The sequence below is a fragment of the Colletotrichum costaricense genome (genome assembly GCF_030867565.1).
Source record: "Colletotrichum costaricense strain IMI 309622 chromosome Unknown Scaffold_28.1, whole genome shotgun sequence".
NCBI classification, from domain to species: domain Eukaryota; kingdom Fungi; phylum Ascomycota; class Sordariomycetes; order Glomerellales; family Glomerellaceae; genus Colletotrichum; species Colletotrichum costaricense.
This window is the reverse complement of record NW_026848257.1, coordinates 278,456-295,609: the sequence shown is the minus strand read 5'-3', so window position 1 is coordinate 295,609 and position 17,154 is coordinate 278,456. Positions and strand designations below refer to the sequence as shown.

General features: G+C 52.6%; 4 protein-coding genes across 4 annotated transcripts; 1 reads left to right on the top strand and 3 right to left on the bottom strand.

Moving 5' to 3' along the window:
• Positions 1–354: 354 nt before the first annotated feature.
• Positions 355–4,051, top strand: CCOS01_16228 (ATPase; the record flags this gene model as incomplete). Its single annotated transcript, XM_060464365.1, has 2 exons — positions 355–3,243; positions 3,299–4,051. 2 exons carry the CDS (start codon positions 355–357, stop codon positions 4,049–4,051), a joined length of 3,642 nt encoding a protein of 1,213 aa, XP_060305129.1.
• A 240-nt stretch (positions 4,052–4,291) lies between these two features.
• Positions 4,292–5,005, bottom strand: CCOS01_16227 (uncharacterized protein; the record flags this gene model as incomplete). The annotated part of the gene is made up of 1 exon (XM_060464364.1): positions 4,292–5,005. One exon carries the CDS (start codon positions 5,003–5,005, stop codon positions 4,292–4,294), a length of 714 nt encoding a protein of 237 aa, XP_060305128.1.
• Positions 5,006–7,827: 2,822 nt separating this feature from the next.
• Positions 7,828–8,983, bottom strand: CCOS01_16226 (uncharacterized protein; the record flags this gene model as incomplete). Its single annotated transcript, XM_060464363.1, has 2 exons — positions 7,828–8,670; positions 8,762–8,983. 2 exons carry the CDS (start codon positions 8,981–8,983, stop codon positions 7,828–7,830), a joined length of 1,065 nt encoding a protein of 354 aa, XP_060305127.1.
• Positions 8,984–12,641: 3,658 nt separating this feature from the next.
• Positions 12,642–13,445, bottom strand: CCOS01_16225 (uncharacterized protein; the record flags this gene model as incomplete). Its single annotated transcript, XM_060464362.1, has 2 exons — positions 12,642–13,179; positions 13,246–13,445. Coding segments are annotated over 2 exons (738 nt in total), but the record flags the coding sequence as incomplete, so codon positions are not given.
• Between the last annotated feature and the right edge of the window lie 3,709 nt (positions 13,446–17,154).

The following is a 17,154-nucleotide window of genomic DNA, read 5'->3' as shown; positions in this document are numbered from 1 at the left end:
AGACAAACCACCCACCTCGACTTCTCGCACCCATCGATTTGCGCTACCATATTGAACTTCGGAGGAAGTCTCTGTTATGTTCTGTTTTATATAATAGACGGTGCCAAACTTCTGGGCATTGGTACTTCATCCAATCTGGATCGCAAACATCTTTCGTCATTCATCAATTCCTGATCAGTTGCATGCCCGCTGACGTAGTCTAAAGGCGCGACGGCTCTGGCGTAAGTTCTCAAGTCCCCTGTTCATATAACAAATTCGCCTCCATTGCTCTACCGATGTTGCCATAACTGCATGCTAAAACATACTTCCATAATAGCATCGCACGATCTCATGGGAACTCTCCTTGTAGCCAACATGGCCCCAGATGGGCTGGACGCCTCCCACGCCTCAAAACTTCACCCATTCTTCGTCCCTGGGAAGACCGCCGACGCACCGAGAACCGATTCGAGTACCGACGACCAACCTCAGTCTGTCAACAGCACACCTTTGAAAAGCAAACCCGTTCGATCTCGAAAGCAAGCACGTGCATCTCAGCAACCATCCAGCGACGTTGAGCCAGCGTCATCGGACATAGGCGAGGATGAACAAGGTCGCAAGAGGCAAAAGACCGGTGCCGGCAACCCTCCAAGTTCTGGGAAGAAAAGAGGGCGGCCCAGAAAGAAGCCAAACATCCCATCTGTTGGTATTACGAGCCACTTCTCCCAGGTCAACAGCGTGCCGACGACCTCGCTTGCCAACGAAGTCCCACAAACGCCCGATCCCGCACCGATACAGCCCGATATAGCTGCCCTCCCACTAAACCAGGCTCCCGTTTCTCTCCTGAACATCATTGATAACCCTTCAGATACAACTTTGAATGCGACGGATGCAGCTCCTGTTGCTGGAGAGGAACCCAAAAAACCTACCAAAGTGCTCAAATTCAATCCAAAGACCGGCACAATTGGCTCGCCTCCGAAGCCCAAAATAAGCCCTGCAGAAACATTCAAAGGCGCAAAGGCATCCAAGTCACTGGCCAAACCCACCCGTATCGTAACCATCAAGTATGGAATTGATGTGGCGTCCCGCGAACGCATAGGCTCAAAGATTGAGCAGATTCTCACGACTCCAACGAAAACGACCCCCCGAGGGCCTCGTGCGAAGGTCTCCAAGCAGGACCAGGACAAATCAAAAACGAAGGACACTCATCCTCTGTTTCTGGGCAATGCCAAGAAGGCTGTAAAGTTGGTGGACGCGCCTTCCGCCGCTCCCAAACCGCCTAGAGCCACCATATTCTCATCCACCCCATGCTCTCCCAGAAAGCAGCGGCTAGCCCCAACAGCTGGCAAGATTCAGCTTCCACAATTCGGTGTCCGATCTATGGGCCTCAAAGTTCCAGGCGCCTGCCACCCCGCATGGCCGACCCAGGGGATGGCACACGTACGGGGGCTTCTTCCCGAAGAAGAGCGTCTCCCAGTTGCAAAAGACCCCCCGGTTTCGTCCCGGAAATCTAAGGGGCAAACTACAAACATCTACCCTGGTGAATCTGTCATAGATCAGCTTGCCAAATCGCTAAACACTCTGAGCATCAAGAAGTCAGTCCAGGAGGCCGCAGAGGACTATGAGCCGCCACCCGCGGAGCTCCGCCTTCCCGAGAAGCACTTTGAAAGCGGTCGCAAGCTTCGGCAAAGGATCAAGCGAGAGCTTAAATCTGTTCTGCCAGTGACTTCGAGTGCAGACAGTGATGATGAGCTACTTACTGCGTCCAACCGGAAACCCCATCCTTCAGTGGCCCGCCTTTACAACATGCTCGAAACCAATCTCTCAGCCTATGACAGGTCGCAATGCGAAGACCTTCCGTGGGCACATAAATACGCACCAATCAGCGGAGAAGAAGTCCTTCAGTTCGAAGAGGGCGTGTTGCTGAAGGAGTGGTTGCAGACCTTGACCGTTCAATCAGTCAACACAGGTGCTTCCACTTCCGCCTCCGGTACAAAAATGGGTTCGGCGGCAAAGAAGAAGCGGAAGCGCGCCAAGATGGATGGATTCATCGTTTCAGATGGTGATGAAGTAGATTTCCTACCTTCGGTCTCTGACGACGAGGATGAATGGCTACCGACACCTGTTCATGGTGGCCTGAAGAAGACTGTAGTTCGCCGCGATGTTGCGAAAGATGCGAGCCGCCTGACCAATGCAATTGTCCTTAGCGGACCTCATGGCAGTGGCAAGACGGCTGCAGTCTACGCTGTAGCAAAGGAGCTCGGCTTCGAGATATTCGAGATCAACGCCAGCAGTCGCCGCAACGGCAAAGATGTCATGGAGAAGATTGGAGACATGACGCAGAATCACCTTGTTCAACATAACCGCCAAGGCGGCAAGGTTGATGCCGGGGACAACGCCGATGACGAGACAGCAAAGGACATCAAATCTGGCAAGCAAGGCACTATGACATCGTTCTTCAAGGCAAAGGCGGTTCTCAAACCAGAAGCGGTACCACAGCCTGCCGACCAGCCGTCAGAGGCATCCAAGTCCGCAAAGGCAAAGACTCAGAGCCAAAAGCAATCGTTAATCCTCCTTGAAGAGGTCGACCTTCTCTACGAAGAGGACAAGCAATTTTGGGCTACCATCATCAACTTAGTCTCGCAGTCCAAAAGACCATTCGTCATGACTTGCAACGACGAGACTCTGGTTCCATTTCACAGCTTCATGCTTTATGGTATCCTCCGCTTCACACCACCCCCAGCGCTCTTGGCGGTCGATGTACTCCTACTCATTGCAGCCAATGAGGGTCATGCTCTTAGCCGGCCAGCCGTGAGCGCCCTCTACGAATCAAAGGGTAACGATCTTCGAGCGTCTCTCATGGAGCTCAACTACTGGTGTCAGCTAGGAGTTGGCGATCGTCGAGGCGGCTTTGACTGGTTCTATCCGCGATGGCCGAAAGGCTGCGACAAAGATGAGAATGGCGATGTCGTGCGTGTAGTCAGCGAGGGAACGTACTTGGAGGGCATGGGATGGATCAGCCGTGACCGAGCAGTGGTTCCCAGCGTGCGTGCTGCTGAAGAAGAATTGGTGAGCCAATGTTGGCAGGGCCTCGGAATGGATTTAAGCAACTGGCATGATTCACTTGATATGGCCTCGTGGGCAGACAGCGTGATAACTTCTTCGCCCAGCGAGAGGGCTGTCGCGCTAGATGTATTCTCCGAGTTCTCTGATCTCATGAGCGCGGCTGATGTCTGCTCTGATGGGGACTTTGGCCTCAAGTTCCAGGTGAGTAGTCTGAATGACGCTCAACATCGTGCGACTATGGCTAACAGATACGCAGGAACCTCTCGATCCCACACAACCAGATCTCCCTATCAAAGCCCGTGATGACTTCATTTTAGGCCGGCGCCTACTTGAGGCCCCATTCCAAACTGACTACACTCACACGGCCACCACTATCGCCACCGGTCTCAAATGCGCCGCTCGACAGCTTCTCCAATCCGCACCCCTACGACACGGCAGTACAGTCAATATGGATTGTTTCCAAGAGCACAGCGCAATCCGCCAAATGAAAAAGTTCTTTGTCGCTCCTTCCCGAGAAGAAGCAGTGATCAACCGCTATGATATGGCCATGGCTTTCGATCCCATCGCTATCTCTGAGAAAGCAGCGGCTATGATGGCCACCAGTCTCGAGCCGTCAGTTTTTGACCGTACTATGCGTATGATCACTCTTGAGGTGGCACCCTATGTGCGCAGTATCATACACTACGATTATCGTCTCATGCAGAATCGCATGCAACGGAGTGGTCTATTCAGTGAAGGCGGCAGGCAAGGGAAGAGAATGCGTAGTACTCGTGCCGCCTATTCGGCATTGGAGGGTGTCGCGCGCGGCAACATGCGCAAGGAGAACTATTTTGCCGCAGAAATCAGCACTCCTCTGGTCATGAGAACTGCAGGAGAAGGCTGGCAAGCTGCCGTGGATGAGGCCATGAGCTTGATGGAGCAACCGCCAAGTCCAGCCGCCGAAAGTGAACCTTCTGTGGAACCTCCCATGGAAGCGAACAACGCTGTTGTATCGACCGCCGAGGAATAGATGAACATAATGAGTGCATTGCATTTGGGAGAAGCGAGAGTACAAAGGAAGAAAGGGCGATTTGGCGCAGGTGAAGGAGTACAACGGAATGGTGTGGAAACTGGCAGGAAATCCGGCTTAAATAGTATGGCCAAATAGCATGTCATCGTAGCCATTCATCTTACTTGGCTTTATTTCACCGGCTGCTCCAAAGGTTGCGACTGTGATGCCGTCGACTCACATCCGCATGAATTCAAACGGCTAATAGTAATCAGACCTCCGCCGGGACCTTCGATCCACGTACTCTGGCTGGCGGGGTGGTGAAGGAAATCGTTGATCACCGCGCCGGCTCCAATCCTCCACGGCTTCATTGTATCGCGGCCTTGGTAGACGCTCCTCCACGAATCGACTCCCGGCAGCTTCTGACCTGTTTGACTGCTTCTCATATCTCACCATCTCATTCTCCCCCTCCGCGCCGACTCCACGCGATCGCCCTCGGCTATCCCCTTCGATTCTACCTCGTCTTTCGAAGCGCTCGCTCGGAGACGGGAGGTAGTCATCAGAGTAATACGAATCCCCTTCGCTCTCACTTCCATAGCCGCGCGACCGTCTGCCGCCGCGGCTACGGGGAGGGTGGTACTCCCTCTCGGACAGCCTCCGTCCGTCGCGGGGGTAGTCGTTGCGGTCCCAGACGTTGTGGTCGTCGTAGTCGATATACCCATTGTGGCGGTCCCGTATGGCGTTGCGCCTGCGGGACCGGCGGCCACCTGGTGGTGGCGAGTGTTCCCAGTGCTCCTTTTCTGAGTGAATTATGCCGCGCGGCCAGAGCTTGTGGACGGCGAGGGAGGCGACGGCAATGGCGGCGATGAAGACGGCTGCGGTTTTTATGCCGGGTTTCTTGTGGTGATCGCGGGGTCCCGCGGAGGAGGAGCGCGAGCGGGAGGATGGGGAGTAGGAGCGCCGCGTCCGGGCCATGGTTGTGTTTCTCGACCGGGTTGTGTTTATGAGGGCGCGACTGCGGTGGCTGCTACTAGACTGAGACATGCGCGGTGATATGTGAACAGCAGTGTGTGCGTCGTTTAGAGATGAGAGCTAGGTAGGTATTCGTGTTGTTGTGAGATGTCTCGGGTGTGTTGACGCCGTCAATGAGACCGGCCTGTTCGAGTGAGACAGGTTCTTTGGTGGTTTGAAGAGAAAGCTCGGTGACAGGAAACCTGTAACAGGAGATTACTCGGACCGGAGGTCGAGGTAAAAGGGGAAATGAGACCACTAAGAGGAGAATGAGGGCGAGGATTAATGAATGTAAATGACGATGAGCCCGTATCTGGAGGCTAGTAGGCGGTGCGAAAAGCAAATGGGACTTTGGGAGCCGGCTCGTTGGGCTTCTTCCCCCGGTATCAGAGCCCGAACTCTGAGGGGTTGGGATCGTCCGAGCGAGGGTCAACCCGGCACGTCGGTCTTGAGTGGGAATCTGGCGCGAGCCTTTGGGTTTCTTAGTGGGTTGGTCACGCAGAGGGAGAGAGAGAAGCGCAGCGAGTTTTTCCGACTATATGCGTAGTAAAAGCCTACTGCAAGGACAGCGCCGACGGCGGCTGTGCGTAATTCTCTTTCTGCGGCAGACGTACGGCTTGGGTAACTTGCGCAGCGTGTGGGAGGAGGAGCAGCAGATAGGTTAGAAACAAGTCCGGTCTACGGCTGGCTCGGGACGATGCCGTCAACACAGGGATCTTTCTTGTGGGATGGAGGGGAGGGGAAGAGAGACGGGCGAGTCAAGAACTTTGGGGGGGGAGAAAGGCAGAAGGCGAACGGAGGGACGGGTTAGGTATTGACTTGTTGATAGGGTCGGATGGAAATAGACGTGGTTTGATGGGTGATGGGTGAGATTTATGGGAGGACGGAGCGCAAAGGGTTTGGGTGAGAGGGAGGTTTTATCGGATGGTCTGAGAGTCGGTGAGGGCTTGCAGGATGACCGAGAGGCGCATTCGATGAAAGTAAGCAAGTTAGTTCACTCGATACCGCGCGATAAATGTGAGTTGTATGACAAGAGGGCAGATGGTCAAATGTTCGCAATCTTGCGGGGGAAAGGATCCGATAACAATGTGAGGAGAAGATATGGAAGACTTCTTGTCAGACCGGGAACCCGTGGTGTGGTTGTGATATTACTTGGACGTTGTGTGGTTGTGTGCAGACAGACAGGGAAGAGCGAGACAAGCTTTCCTTGGCTCGGATTCGATCCCCGGAACTCTGATGCACAGAGGACCACGCGGGTGGTTTAGAAGAGAGTGGCATAGGGATTCCCTTTGCTCTTCGCCCTCACCCTTTTGACGGTTCCCTCGGCCAATCGTTTGCCTGCCTGTCGAAAGGAGGCTCTGTTTCTGTGGCTCTCTTTTGCCTCCGATCAAGCGATTGATCGATTGAGTTATTGCCTCGGATGAAGAGCCGTACGTTACTTCTGGTAGGTGGCAATCTGGGGATTCGATGGACATCTGCATTACGACTTGAGTCGGGAAAGGAACGTCCCGACAGGTGGACAATGGATCCTTGGGATTTTGGAAAGTGAGTGATGGCAAGGCCTGGAACCTCATTGCCGTCTATTGGAGGGTGTGTTGGCCGTTTAGATTGTGTTAGATCTGTGTGAGACAGAACAGGAGATGGGCGAATGATGAAGTGGGTGAGGTTTTAGAGGCGGGCTAGTCTACGCGTGCTTGCGACGTGATGTTCAGCGATTGGCCAATGCGTATTGAGGCCTACGGGTGTGACGACACGCAGGTATGGTCTAAAGCGACGGATTTTCTTATGGGGGACGACTTGAGGTTCGGTAATACGAGTTTGATGGTGATGGTTGTAGCATGCCTCGAGGTAGAATGTGCCGATGAATATGTTTGGTTGTTAGGTCTTCGATATCTCATAGGGTACGTCATGAGATCACCTAGCAAAGAATAAGGTGGGGAACCGGTTCCGGTATAATCATGGTCTCTTACCAATGGCTTTCATCTTGCATCTTAGAGATTTATGTTGACAAGCAGGCCGGCTTGGCAACAGAGTTTGAGCCTAGCCTGTCATCCTCCTTACGGAGCCGAGACTGAAGTCATCTCTCTCTCAGCGGCCCTCCAATTCCGTGAACAGCTTCGGGGTGTTGTACAGGATGACTTCACTGACGAGCGCAAGGAAAGGAAGGCTTTTTTATTCTGTTTTCTTTCACAACCCGTGGCTGCCGTGCCTCGTATGCGCGACCTAGGGTATATGAGAGCTTTTGACTTTCTCTGCAATGAGATAGCTTAGAGCATCTACTCATGCGAGACTCGTGATATATTATTTCATCTCATTGATACTGAGGTGTTGTTAGAAGCTTCATCACCAAAGACTAACCATACTCTCTCAGTAATGACCTTGTGAGAGTTCACCATCATAAGGCAGCATGAAACCAGACGTGATCATGTTTGTGACTGGCGCTCGACGCAGGAAGTCTCGGCTCATCTGTCGTGAACAGCTGAGCAGCCAGTTTTTCATTTATCATAGCTGGACCCTGGCGACACAGATACTTGACCAATATGTCATGCATCTGGCTGGCCCTTTGTTCAAGTGATTAAATACACACTACGACTGAGAGATGTGGCTGGTCATAGACGTCTGAAAAGGAATAATATCATAGCAGCTTAGCTAGAGAGTTTTATTCATTTCTTCTAATATCCCGTACGCCAGAAATTCCAAGCAAGTTTTGAACACAATACAAAGTCCCTCCAAAGTCCTGAGTACCTTACTAGCAAGGAAACATCTATCTTCCTGGAAGTACTCACTCACAGGATTACCAACAAGAAAGCGAGCAAGAACATCCACCCTCCCAACCTCGTCCAAGATCTGCGCGGAGCCTCTCTCAACGTGGCCGCCATCCTTCTAAACGTGTCATATTTCTCACTTTTCAGAGCGGCCTGAAGATCGGCCAGGTCCCGCTTCATATCACCTTCCGCGGGCGTGTAATTCTTCTGCATCTTCATCTGCTCCAGCAAGTCCGCAGCAGTCCATCGCCGCTTAGGATCTGGAGTGAGCATCTTATGAAGCAGGTCCTCGACGAATCGGTGAGGCGAGGGCTCACAGCCACGGCCCCGGGGAGCCAGTGGGTGAATGCCAAATTCTGCGCCATCGGTCAGGTCAGGCTGGATCAGCCTATCCGACTCCCACCGTTCCCTCGCGGATCCGCGGCCGTCGTAGTAAACGCCGAATCGGTGACAGTGCCAGAGGACCATGCCCAGCATCCAAATGTCGGATTCGAACGTCGGCTTTGTGTTGGCGCTGAAGCCGTAATACTTGCCTGGACAGCGTAGCTCAGGGGCCGTGTAGCAGTCGTTGCGTAAGTTGTGGCTCAGGACTTCTGGAACGAGGCCGTGTCCGAAGAGCTTGAAGCGAACGCGCGACGAGTCTTCTGAGGGGAAGGGGAATACGTTATGGAGGCGAACGTCTCCGTGTGCAGTCCCTGTTGCGTGGAGGTAGGCGAGGGCAAGGAGGAGGTCCCAAGCTACGTCGAGGACTATATGGTCTTGTGTAGTACCTCTCGCGGATCGCCATGATCCCTGCATGGGAAGTCTCTCGACGATGAAGACCTTGTCTTTTGGAAGGAAGTCGAGATACCTTACAATCGTTTTCTATACCCACCGTGTGTCAGCATCTCATTCATGAACTCGGGGAGGACGGGTAGGTTGAACTTGCAGGAGAAGCCTCTTTGGTGGGCTTTACCAAGTCCGCTGCGAGATTCGCAAGCTTCTCTTCCCGGGTAGCATCGAGTTGAGGAAAGCCGACAAACGTCACGTCTCTAATGCCGTCAGCATCTCTCGCAGTGATATACCTACGGCCGTCTCGCAGAGATCGGAAGTTGGGTTCGTCGCCGACGGGACCTTCGTCCGAGTGTAGGATGCCCTTGAGGCTCAGGAGGTTCCGATTTGCTTCTCTGTGCGACATGATGATGATTTTGCAACTGAGCTGCTTTTTCGAACTGATATCTGAATCAAGGAGACGTCTACCATCGTGTATGCTGGGTAAGATATATACAGATAGGCCCTGTCCATCTCTGTCGCTGGGTTTTTTTTCGTCTCCTTGTCTATTGTTTCTTCGCATCGCCTACCTGGTTCCTGTTTGTTCCTGAAAGAGGATGAACCAACCGTGCTCAACATTTTCGCAATAAATCATTCTTTCAACTTGAGAGTCCTGTTGGCAAGGAAAAAGTGAAGTCAAAGGCAGCCGTAGGTTGTTGTTCGGGAGTAGAAAACAAGGTCGACGTCTAAAAGATACTCAAAGCATTGTTCCGGAGACAATTGGTTTGGCGTATCTCGAAACATCCACCACCCAAATCTTCTCTTTGATTTGATTTGAGATCGTTTCGGGGGAGATGATCTTCATCTTGAGTTTCTTTCCTCTCGGCGGATTAGCAAATTAAGTCACTTCATGCCATGCAGTGTTAAACGTATAGTCGCATTATCTCTGTCAAGAAACCAAGGTACTGATTAACAAACATCTCTCAAGCATTCAAAGATGCTATCACGCTTCAGACACCCATGAGAGAACCCAAACAGAGTTTCAGTAGACATAGTACCGGCGACCCTTCGTTCAAGGATGGCATATGTGCATCTGGTCTCCCTTCCAACATTTCCAAGAACATCGTCGTCTATTCCCATCAGTCGCAGCCACATGCTAGACATAACTGGCGAACAATAGAGTTCTGCAAGGTAACCTCCCCTTTCGAGGGACTCATTAAAATCTCCATGTAACACCCACAGAAGGTTACATAGGCTCATCTTCTCCTTGCCGCCCATATACTTGTGCCTCGAATGCCCAAACAAGTCAAACCGAGAAGCCAGCCTAGGTCAGGCATAGGCTGTGTTCTTGAAGGCTTTCATCTGTACGGGCTTAGATACCCGTTTCTAGTTACTGGGAAGAAACCAGAAACATCATAACTGGCCGTGTTCCTTGAGACCGACCCTTTTCATTGAATGTGACTGGAGATGCCAGTTTTCACAAGCCCAGTTGACAGGGTATGGATCAAGATAGCAGTCAAAGACCATTGGAAAGAACACGACTAGTGAATGTGAGATGACCAGACAAGACTGCCGAGCATTGATACGTAGCATGAGTATGATCGACCGCAACCAGCCTTCATGTAGATGTATCTAGCAAGTGAGCAGCATCGCTCTGAAGATGGACCACGGATTTGATCACCATTTATGCATCTTTACATGAACGATTTTGGTTCATAAGGGGCCACTCGTACTTTTCGGACAACTGATCTAGAGCACAAGGACGTTACCTCCTAGGATTCAGTACATCGTGGGTAGTTCAAACAGCCAAGTCGAGAATCGGTTAGACTTCGGACTATAGGTGGTCTTGCCGACAGTCAGCCGGAAAATTTCCGTAGATGACTGGTACGCTGAATGGCATGCCTGCATCGAGATTCACCTGCATCACCCAAGAGTAAGTATAAAGTCGGCGGGTATGGTCGACCAGCGCTCATAACTACCGTCACCAAAGAAGATCCTCATTTCAAGTCCCGAGGGTCAGGTCCCTTCACAGTACCACCAAAGGAGACTGACGTCGGTTCCGGGTGGGTGGTCGACGATACAATTGTTTATATACAAGTGTAGGAAACGAGAATGAGTACGTGGTGTCTATGCCACCTTGCGCGGGAAGGGCCCAATGCTGCAGTCTGTCACTTGGCAGATGATAGATCGGGCTCAGTCAATCGAATCAGAATCGATATCGTAAAGTGAACGTCCACAGCACTCCGCGGCCCCGGGACGGCCGGCCGGAGGTAAGTTCGTGGTGTTACGCCAGCGTCGGCGACGGGCGGGGGGGACTAATGTGGAGGCGCGAAGCCCAAAAGAAACCACCATGACCACCACCAGAAGTATCCATACTCGAAGGTGTGCCAATAGTCGGATCAGCGCGGGGCAGGCTCCGGGGACGCCAAATTACAGACGGTCTTTCTCAGCAAAAGTGATTGGAGCCTTGGCCTTGGAGGCTCGCTACTGCCAATGGAGACAGAGGCTTTTGTGTGCCAGTGGGGAGTCGTCATCACTCAGCATGATCTGCCTGAGTCGCTGCGATGGGCCTGACACCCCATCGTGATTTGTCCATGGACGAAAACAGGATCGAGACTAAACCGGGAATAGGGGGTAAATTCGTGAAAACGGGGATTCATCTTTCGGTGGGCGGTGTCCATTTGTGATGGCCAAATGTATCGCTGTAGCCTGTCCCGTACACCGGAATGAATGGAGTGAAGACTGAACGGCAAGCAGGGAAGCAAGGAAGTGGGAGAGAGAAACAACGTGCCTGCAAATCTTTTCGTCATTTAGCCACCGTCTCCATTGATATCGGCTGTCCTTGCAGATGCAACAAAGTGAGGGCTGCTGGGGTAAAGGAAGGCAAAGTGAGATGGATTTTCCAGACTTGCATGTCACGCCGGGTCCAGGAAGGGACCAAAACAATTTGACAATTCGGCTCGAAGGGTTTGAGGGATTGCTTGCCTTGCCATGCCCCGCTGGCTTCAGTCACGTCCAGCTCCATAGCGAGCAGGTGGTCGACTGATGAATGTCAAGGTATCATTGGGTACATAGCCATTCCCAGGATTCCAGCGGCTGGGGATTGTTGCTGCTGCGAGTTATCTGAGTAAACAGCGCCATTTCCTAATGACAATGCTGGCGACGAAGCAATTCGTAGTGGAAGGTCTTGTTCCGCAGTGGAGATATTGTCCGACTGCGACTTGTTCGCCAAACTAGGTTTGGCCATGCCATGAAGAGGGAAGTAACAGAAGAACACAGCCGTCCCCACCACCTGGCGCCGAGGACTGTTAGTTCCTCTGATACCGGTCCGACCGGCTTGTCAACGTGCTAAGCATTCAATGTGACTGGGCAGCTGAGACTTGTCGAACCCATTTCTACAGTGTCCTGGAGTAGGAAGAGTAAGGAGGACAACCAAGACCATGTTTAGGCGAAGTCAAGCTGAAGGTCAGATGGAGTCGTGAATGCAGGACTGACACCATGCCAATGTCGGATATGTGGCACCAGACTGGCCGGACTAGGCTTCGGTTGGCGAAATGCAATGGAAGCCGAAACTTGAGTTGGCGATCTGCCAAAGGAGGTGCCGTGGACAAATACCTACTCCGTATGCACTTAGTGACCCAAGGGTAGCACCAGATGGGCCCGGCCGGTGCTCCGGTGCGGCAGACTCTCCGAAGCCAACCTGGAGTGCCGCGACGAAGGTTACCAGGGATAGGATCGGACGAGAAAGCCAGTATCTGTACTCCGTACAAAATACCTAGACCCCAGAACTTAGCTGAACTCGATCACTCCAAGCACGGTGTGACAGACAATCAAGTACGAGGTGCGCCGGTGAGTCCTTTTGATGGAGCTTGCATGGGACGTAGCAAGAGTACAATTAGTAGCAAGAGTACAATTAGGAGCAAGAGATGATGACGGTTTCGTGAATACCGATATCGCTCTTGACCAGTCAGTTTTCACCTGGACACCAACCGAGGCCGAGATCGAGCAGCATTCAGAAGGGGCTGATGTGATTATGACTGAGGGAGAAAAAAGCAAGCGAGCAGCCGACTGACTCTGTCATGCAGCTACTGAGGCCCAGGGGCGTAGTGACTAAGATGGTTTGTACCCGAATCCGTAGTCGAAGGCGACATGCCCCCCCGGGGGGGGGGGGGGTTCGTTGGTTGGGCGACTGCAGATGTGGTGTCCGAGCTCGAGGTGAAAGGGGGTGGTGGCTCTGTGAGCGATATTATCCGCAGTGAGGACTTCGGACTGAGGAGTCTGAGAATATGCCATTGAAATAGCGGCGGTCCAGTCCAGATGAGACTGGCTAGACACGGCATGGAGCAGGGTAGCTCAATCATACAACAATAAGCCACAAAGAGGCCAGGTAGTAGCCGTATCCACGGAGTACTACGTAGACTGCGAAGACCAAAGGTACCTACCTGTGTTGGAAGAGTCTGAAGTCGAGCCAAGGGGGCAATCAAAGACGAAGAGGATTGTTGGGGCCGGGCTGCCAGAATCGGGACAACCAGTGTTGGCGATTCTTGGACTTGAGGCGCTGGACGCGAGACAAAAGCGTGCGATTTGTGTACGACTCTATGTCCGACATACGGTATGTTGTGGCTGATATCGACAAGTGTTGGTAACGGCTGCGGTGGCATGAGTATCTAGCTGCTCCCGCGGGTGTACCATGGCCCGGAGTATCCATCCATCATGTCCGTCAATATCGCTTGGTCTGGACAGGCCGGTGTGGCAAACGGAACGGAGACAGGCTTGAACTTTGAGAATGCATTTTTGCATGGGACAGAGAGAAGCAGGTTTTGAGGAGTGATGGTGATGGTGGTGATGGTGGAAGTGACAGACAGGCGGTTTGTGCTTGGTGCAATTATCTAAGCATTCGAGATGACTGGGTTGGAAATTATGTAAGCGAAGCTTGCTTAGGCCGAAGGGACGTCCCTACCTTACCTTGTGGACGTGGTGCCTATGGTAGGTAGGTACCTTAGGCCCGGAACGTGGCACTTCCCATTGGATGTCCGTCTGGCAGGCCCTTTCATGCATCTTTCCTTGTGCTACCTACCTACTTGTAGGTTTTTGGCGCACCTGCCAGATGCATGCCTGCTTCCCTGCCTGCCTCAAGTCCCTGCCCCAAATGACATTGATTGTAAGGTATCCACAAGGTACCTTATGTGCGAAGTCACGTACGTATGTACTATTCGTAAGTACCTACTTGGAGATGGGAGAAGGAAGGTCCGAAGGTGACCAGCATCGCCTGCACCACCCAAACTGGACTTAATTTTCGTTCATAGCGAGGATGCTGTAGAAGGTGCAAGGAACGGAGCACTTGCAATTACAGATGGGAAAGAACGACGTTCCTCTTGCTTCCCATCTTAACAGTGGAGATGATGCTGCGGGTGGAGCCGAGGCAGCGACTTCCTTTGTCTTCCCTTGACCACATTCTTCCTACACCACTTGAATTACGGCGACGACCTCGACATCAATATCAGCATCAGCGCCCCATCCTCCCAACCTACCTTACCTTTGTTGATTGCCATGCCCTGATGGTCTGATATTATATCCAGCATGCAATGTGGGCATCGCCAAAGATTCAGCCACCTGCAAAGAAGAATCCAAAATCAAATACCTACATGTCCTCCACCACCATCATAACCAGCATCTAAACCAGCACCACCAAACCAACTTTACCCCTCGGCGACCATCAAAGCCACTAGGTATACCCTGTCGTGCCCATTCCCCCTCAAAAGACATGGAACAAGTCACCAGGCCATCGAGTCAGCAGGGACCGACGTCGTTTGCCTGTGCCGCGTTGCGTTATCCAGACCACGCACCAAGCTACTCCCAGCCGCCGCGGTTGACGGGCTCACTGGCCTTAGTCCCGTGCACATCGAGCCCCGCCAGCTCCAGCGTTCAAGCACTTTCAAGCAGCCAGGGGCTGGCTTCATGCCATCGCCCCTGTACGGCTACGTCGTGTGTGAGACAGACAGCATGGCGCCGCTCCTCCACCTCCGAGCCAGGCGGACGTCACCAGAAGGAGCCATGCCATCAAAGGGATCCTCCTGTCCATCGATTCACCCTCGCTTTACAGTTACATTGCCTCTTCACCACATGCTCAGTATTTGTGTGTTTTATCACACACACACATACACACACAAACCAGAGACACTGCAGCTGATGATTGCCAAACCACCGCCAACATAGTGCATAAGGAAGCGGGCTAGACGAGGTTTTGGGCAAATCGTTGTTCAGGGTCGGTTTCAACTCTCGTCGAGACTCTAGATACGGCTTATCGTAAGCGCGCCCGCCTATCAAGCACACCCTCCTACTCCCTGCAAGTCCATCGAATGGCTACACAGTACGGTAGACTGGCCGTGGGTTCAATTTGCATTTCACGGCCTGTCTGTCTCACCTCCACTACCAGCTAGTCTCCGTGAAAGATCTCGTTGCTGAGAGGCCTTCTGAAGCTCGGCCTACATAGTATCTAGTCAGTATACTATGTACGGGGCACCAACTCGTTATGCCTGCCGTAACTCAATCATTCAGGACCCTTGACACAGTCGGCCCTCGAGCTATGAAGCACCTGTCTCGGCCGCAGATAACATACACTTGTAACCTCGAAGATTGGTACGCGCAGGAGCACTGGGCTGCTAGCATTCCAGCATTCACGTTATCGACATCGACTACACGCACTGTACGACTGCCCTACGGATAACTGATGCCTTGGAACGGATCGTTGTTTGGGTTGTAGGCATAGCATTGTGCCATGCGGATGACTTTTTGGCATTTCGCGAGGTTGTCTTGAGGTACCTCGAAGTAACAGCTAAGAGTCCCACTCGATGCAATTGCTAATCCCAGATGCATAGGAAAGCACGAGTCTCATGTTGCCGCAACACACACTCCCATACTTTCCTTCCCACACGCTCAACTATTCACGAATCTGCCACACAGCGCCACAGGCGTCGCTCTTGGCGGCAGAACGGCGGGACAAACAGTCCATATTCTGGGCTAACTTCGCACTATGTCAGCAAAGAGTTCGCACCCAAATCTACGGATACGCGAGAATTGCTAGGCACACCCCGGTCGCCTTCGCTCGACAATGTGTGCCATAAACGCAACGCTAATTCGCTCTGGCACCCGAGGCACAAGTCACTAGCCTTTTCAGACCATCATTGCCTATACTGGCACGGCTGGCTCTGCGAGGTTCTGAGATGTTTTGAGCGTGGCTGATGGCCAGATCACGGCCTGCCCAGCAAACCATCCACCTAGCCGCTCTATCCCCGCCGGCCGGTTCGGTGACTTCGACATGGCCAAAAGCCCCGACGTCCAATACCAAAACTTGACGATGCCAGCCAGTTTGAACGGCAAGGGCTGTATCACAGTCTTGCGATTACAATCATGAGAACCGACTGGTTCTGCTTCGGGGATACCTCTGGACAGCGCTATCAAGGTTCCAGATGCCTCAAAATGCCCCGGTCATTGGCAAAAACTGCCAACGTCAAATCGGCCATCTCAGCGGTCGTCAATTACGGACACTTCGGCCTGGACGGCGGGAAACACGGAGGCCCGAGGCCAGTCCCTGATCCCTGGCTGACCCTTCTTGTTGGCGACAACTGGCAAATCCTTTTCTTGTGCTGGGTACGGAGTACATCCTCTCACCGTTGAAGTACATGGTCAAATATGCGACCGATTACAATATTTAATTGGCTGCCGCCCTGCGGTCCAGACACCTACACAGTTAAGATCGGATATGGAGTACGGGGCACTTCGGGTTGCGAGACTGAACACTCCGTACAGTGTTCTGGATCTTCAGACACGCCCCTCCCACCCTAGAAGGCTCTATAGCCCGCTCAATACCGCGATATTGACCAATTGTGGTCAAATTTTCAACCACTTCGCACTGACTCCCAAGCGTTATTATAGGTATGCTCTTGCTTCGCAAGGAAGCAGCAATCCTGCGACTCCGGCTCAAGCAAGATTGGCGCACATTCATTCGGAAACGATACGGATATGGGCGCAACTAAGGACTGCAATCCACACACGCCGCCAGTCTTCCGCCGCTTGATCGCATGGCCTAGGCAAAGAGGCCGACTCTTGCATGATTTCAGAGAGCCAAGACTGGGAAGAGTATCCGTATGTTCGCAGAAACGGCTTCGCGAAACACCGACCAGCGACAATTATTACAGAAGTCTACAAATCTCAAGCCGGGGTAGGGTAGCATGTCGAGATGCTGCTCTGAGGACAGACGGATGCTTCATTACCGAAAGAACCTTTGAAGTGTGCACAATAGCAGGAGATCTTGCTCGTCGAACTTGATACACTGTCCCGAATGCGACTGCTCAAAGTCTCGTATCCGTCCCACGCCACAAAATTGAGGTTGATAAGCTGATACCCATCGAGCCCGGCATGTAAATTGAAAGGAAAGGATAGGTTGTTGCGCATCACACTGACGTTCCGCATGCTAGACGACGGTGTACGCAATATGGAGTCAGTGGTCAGACTGCAGAACCCAGTTCCGTGTCGTGATCCCAGCTAAGATAGTGGGCGAGGCGACATGTGGTCTGCAACCTTTTCACCTGGGAAAGC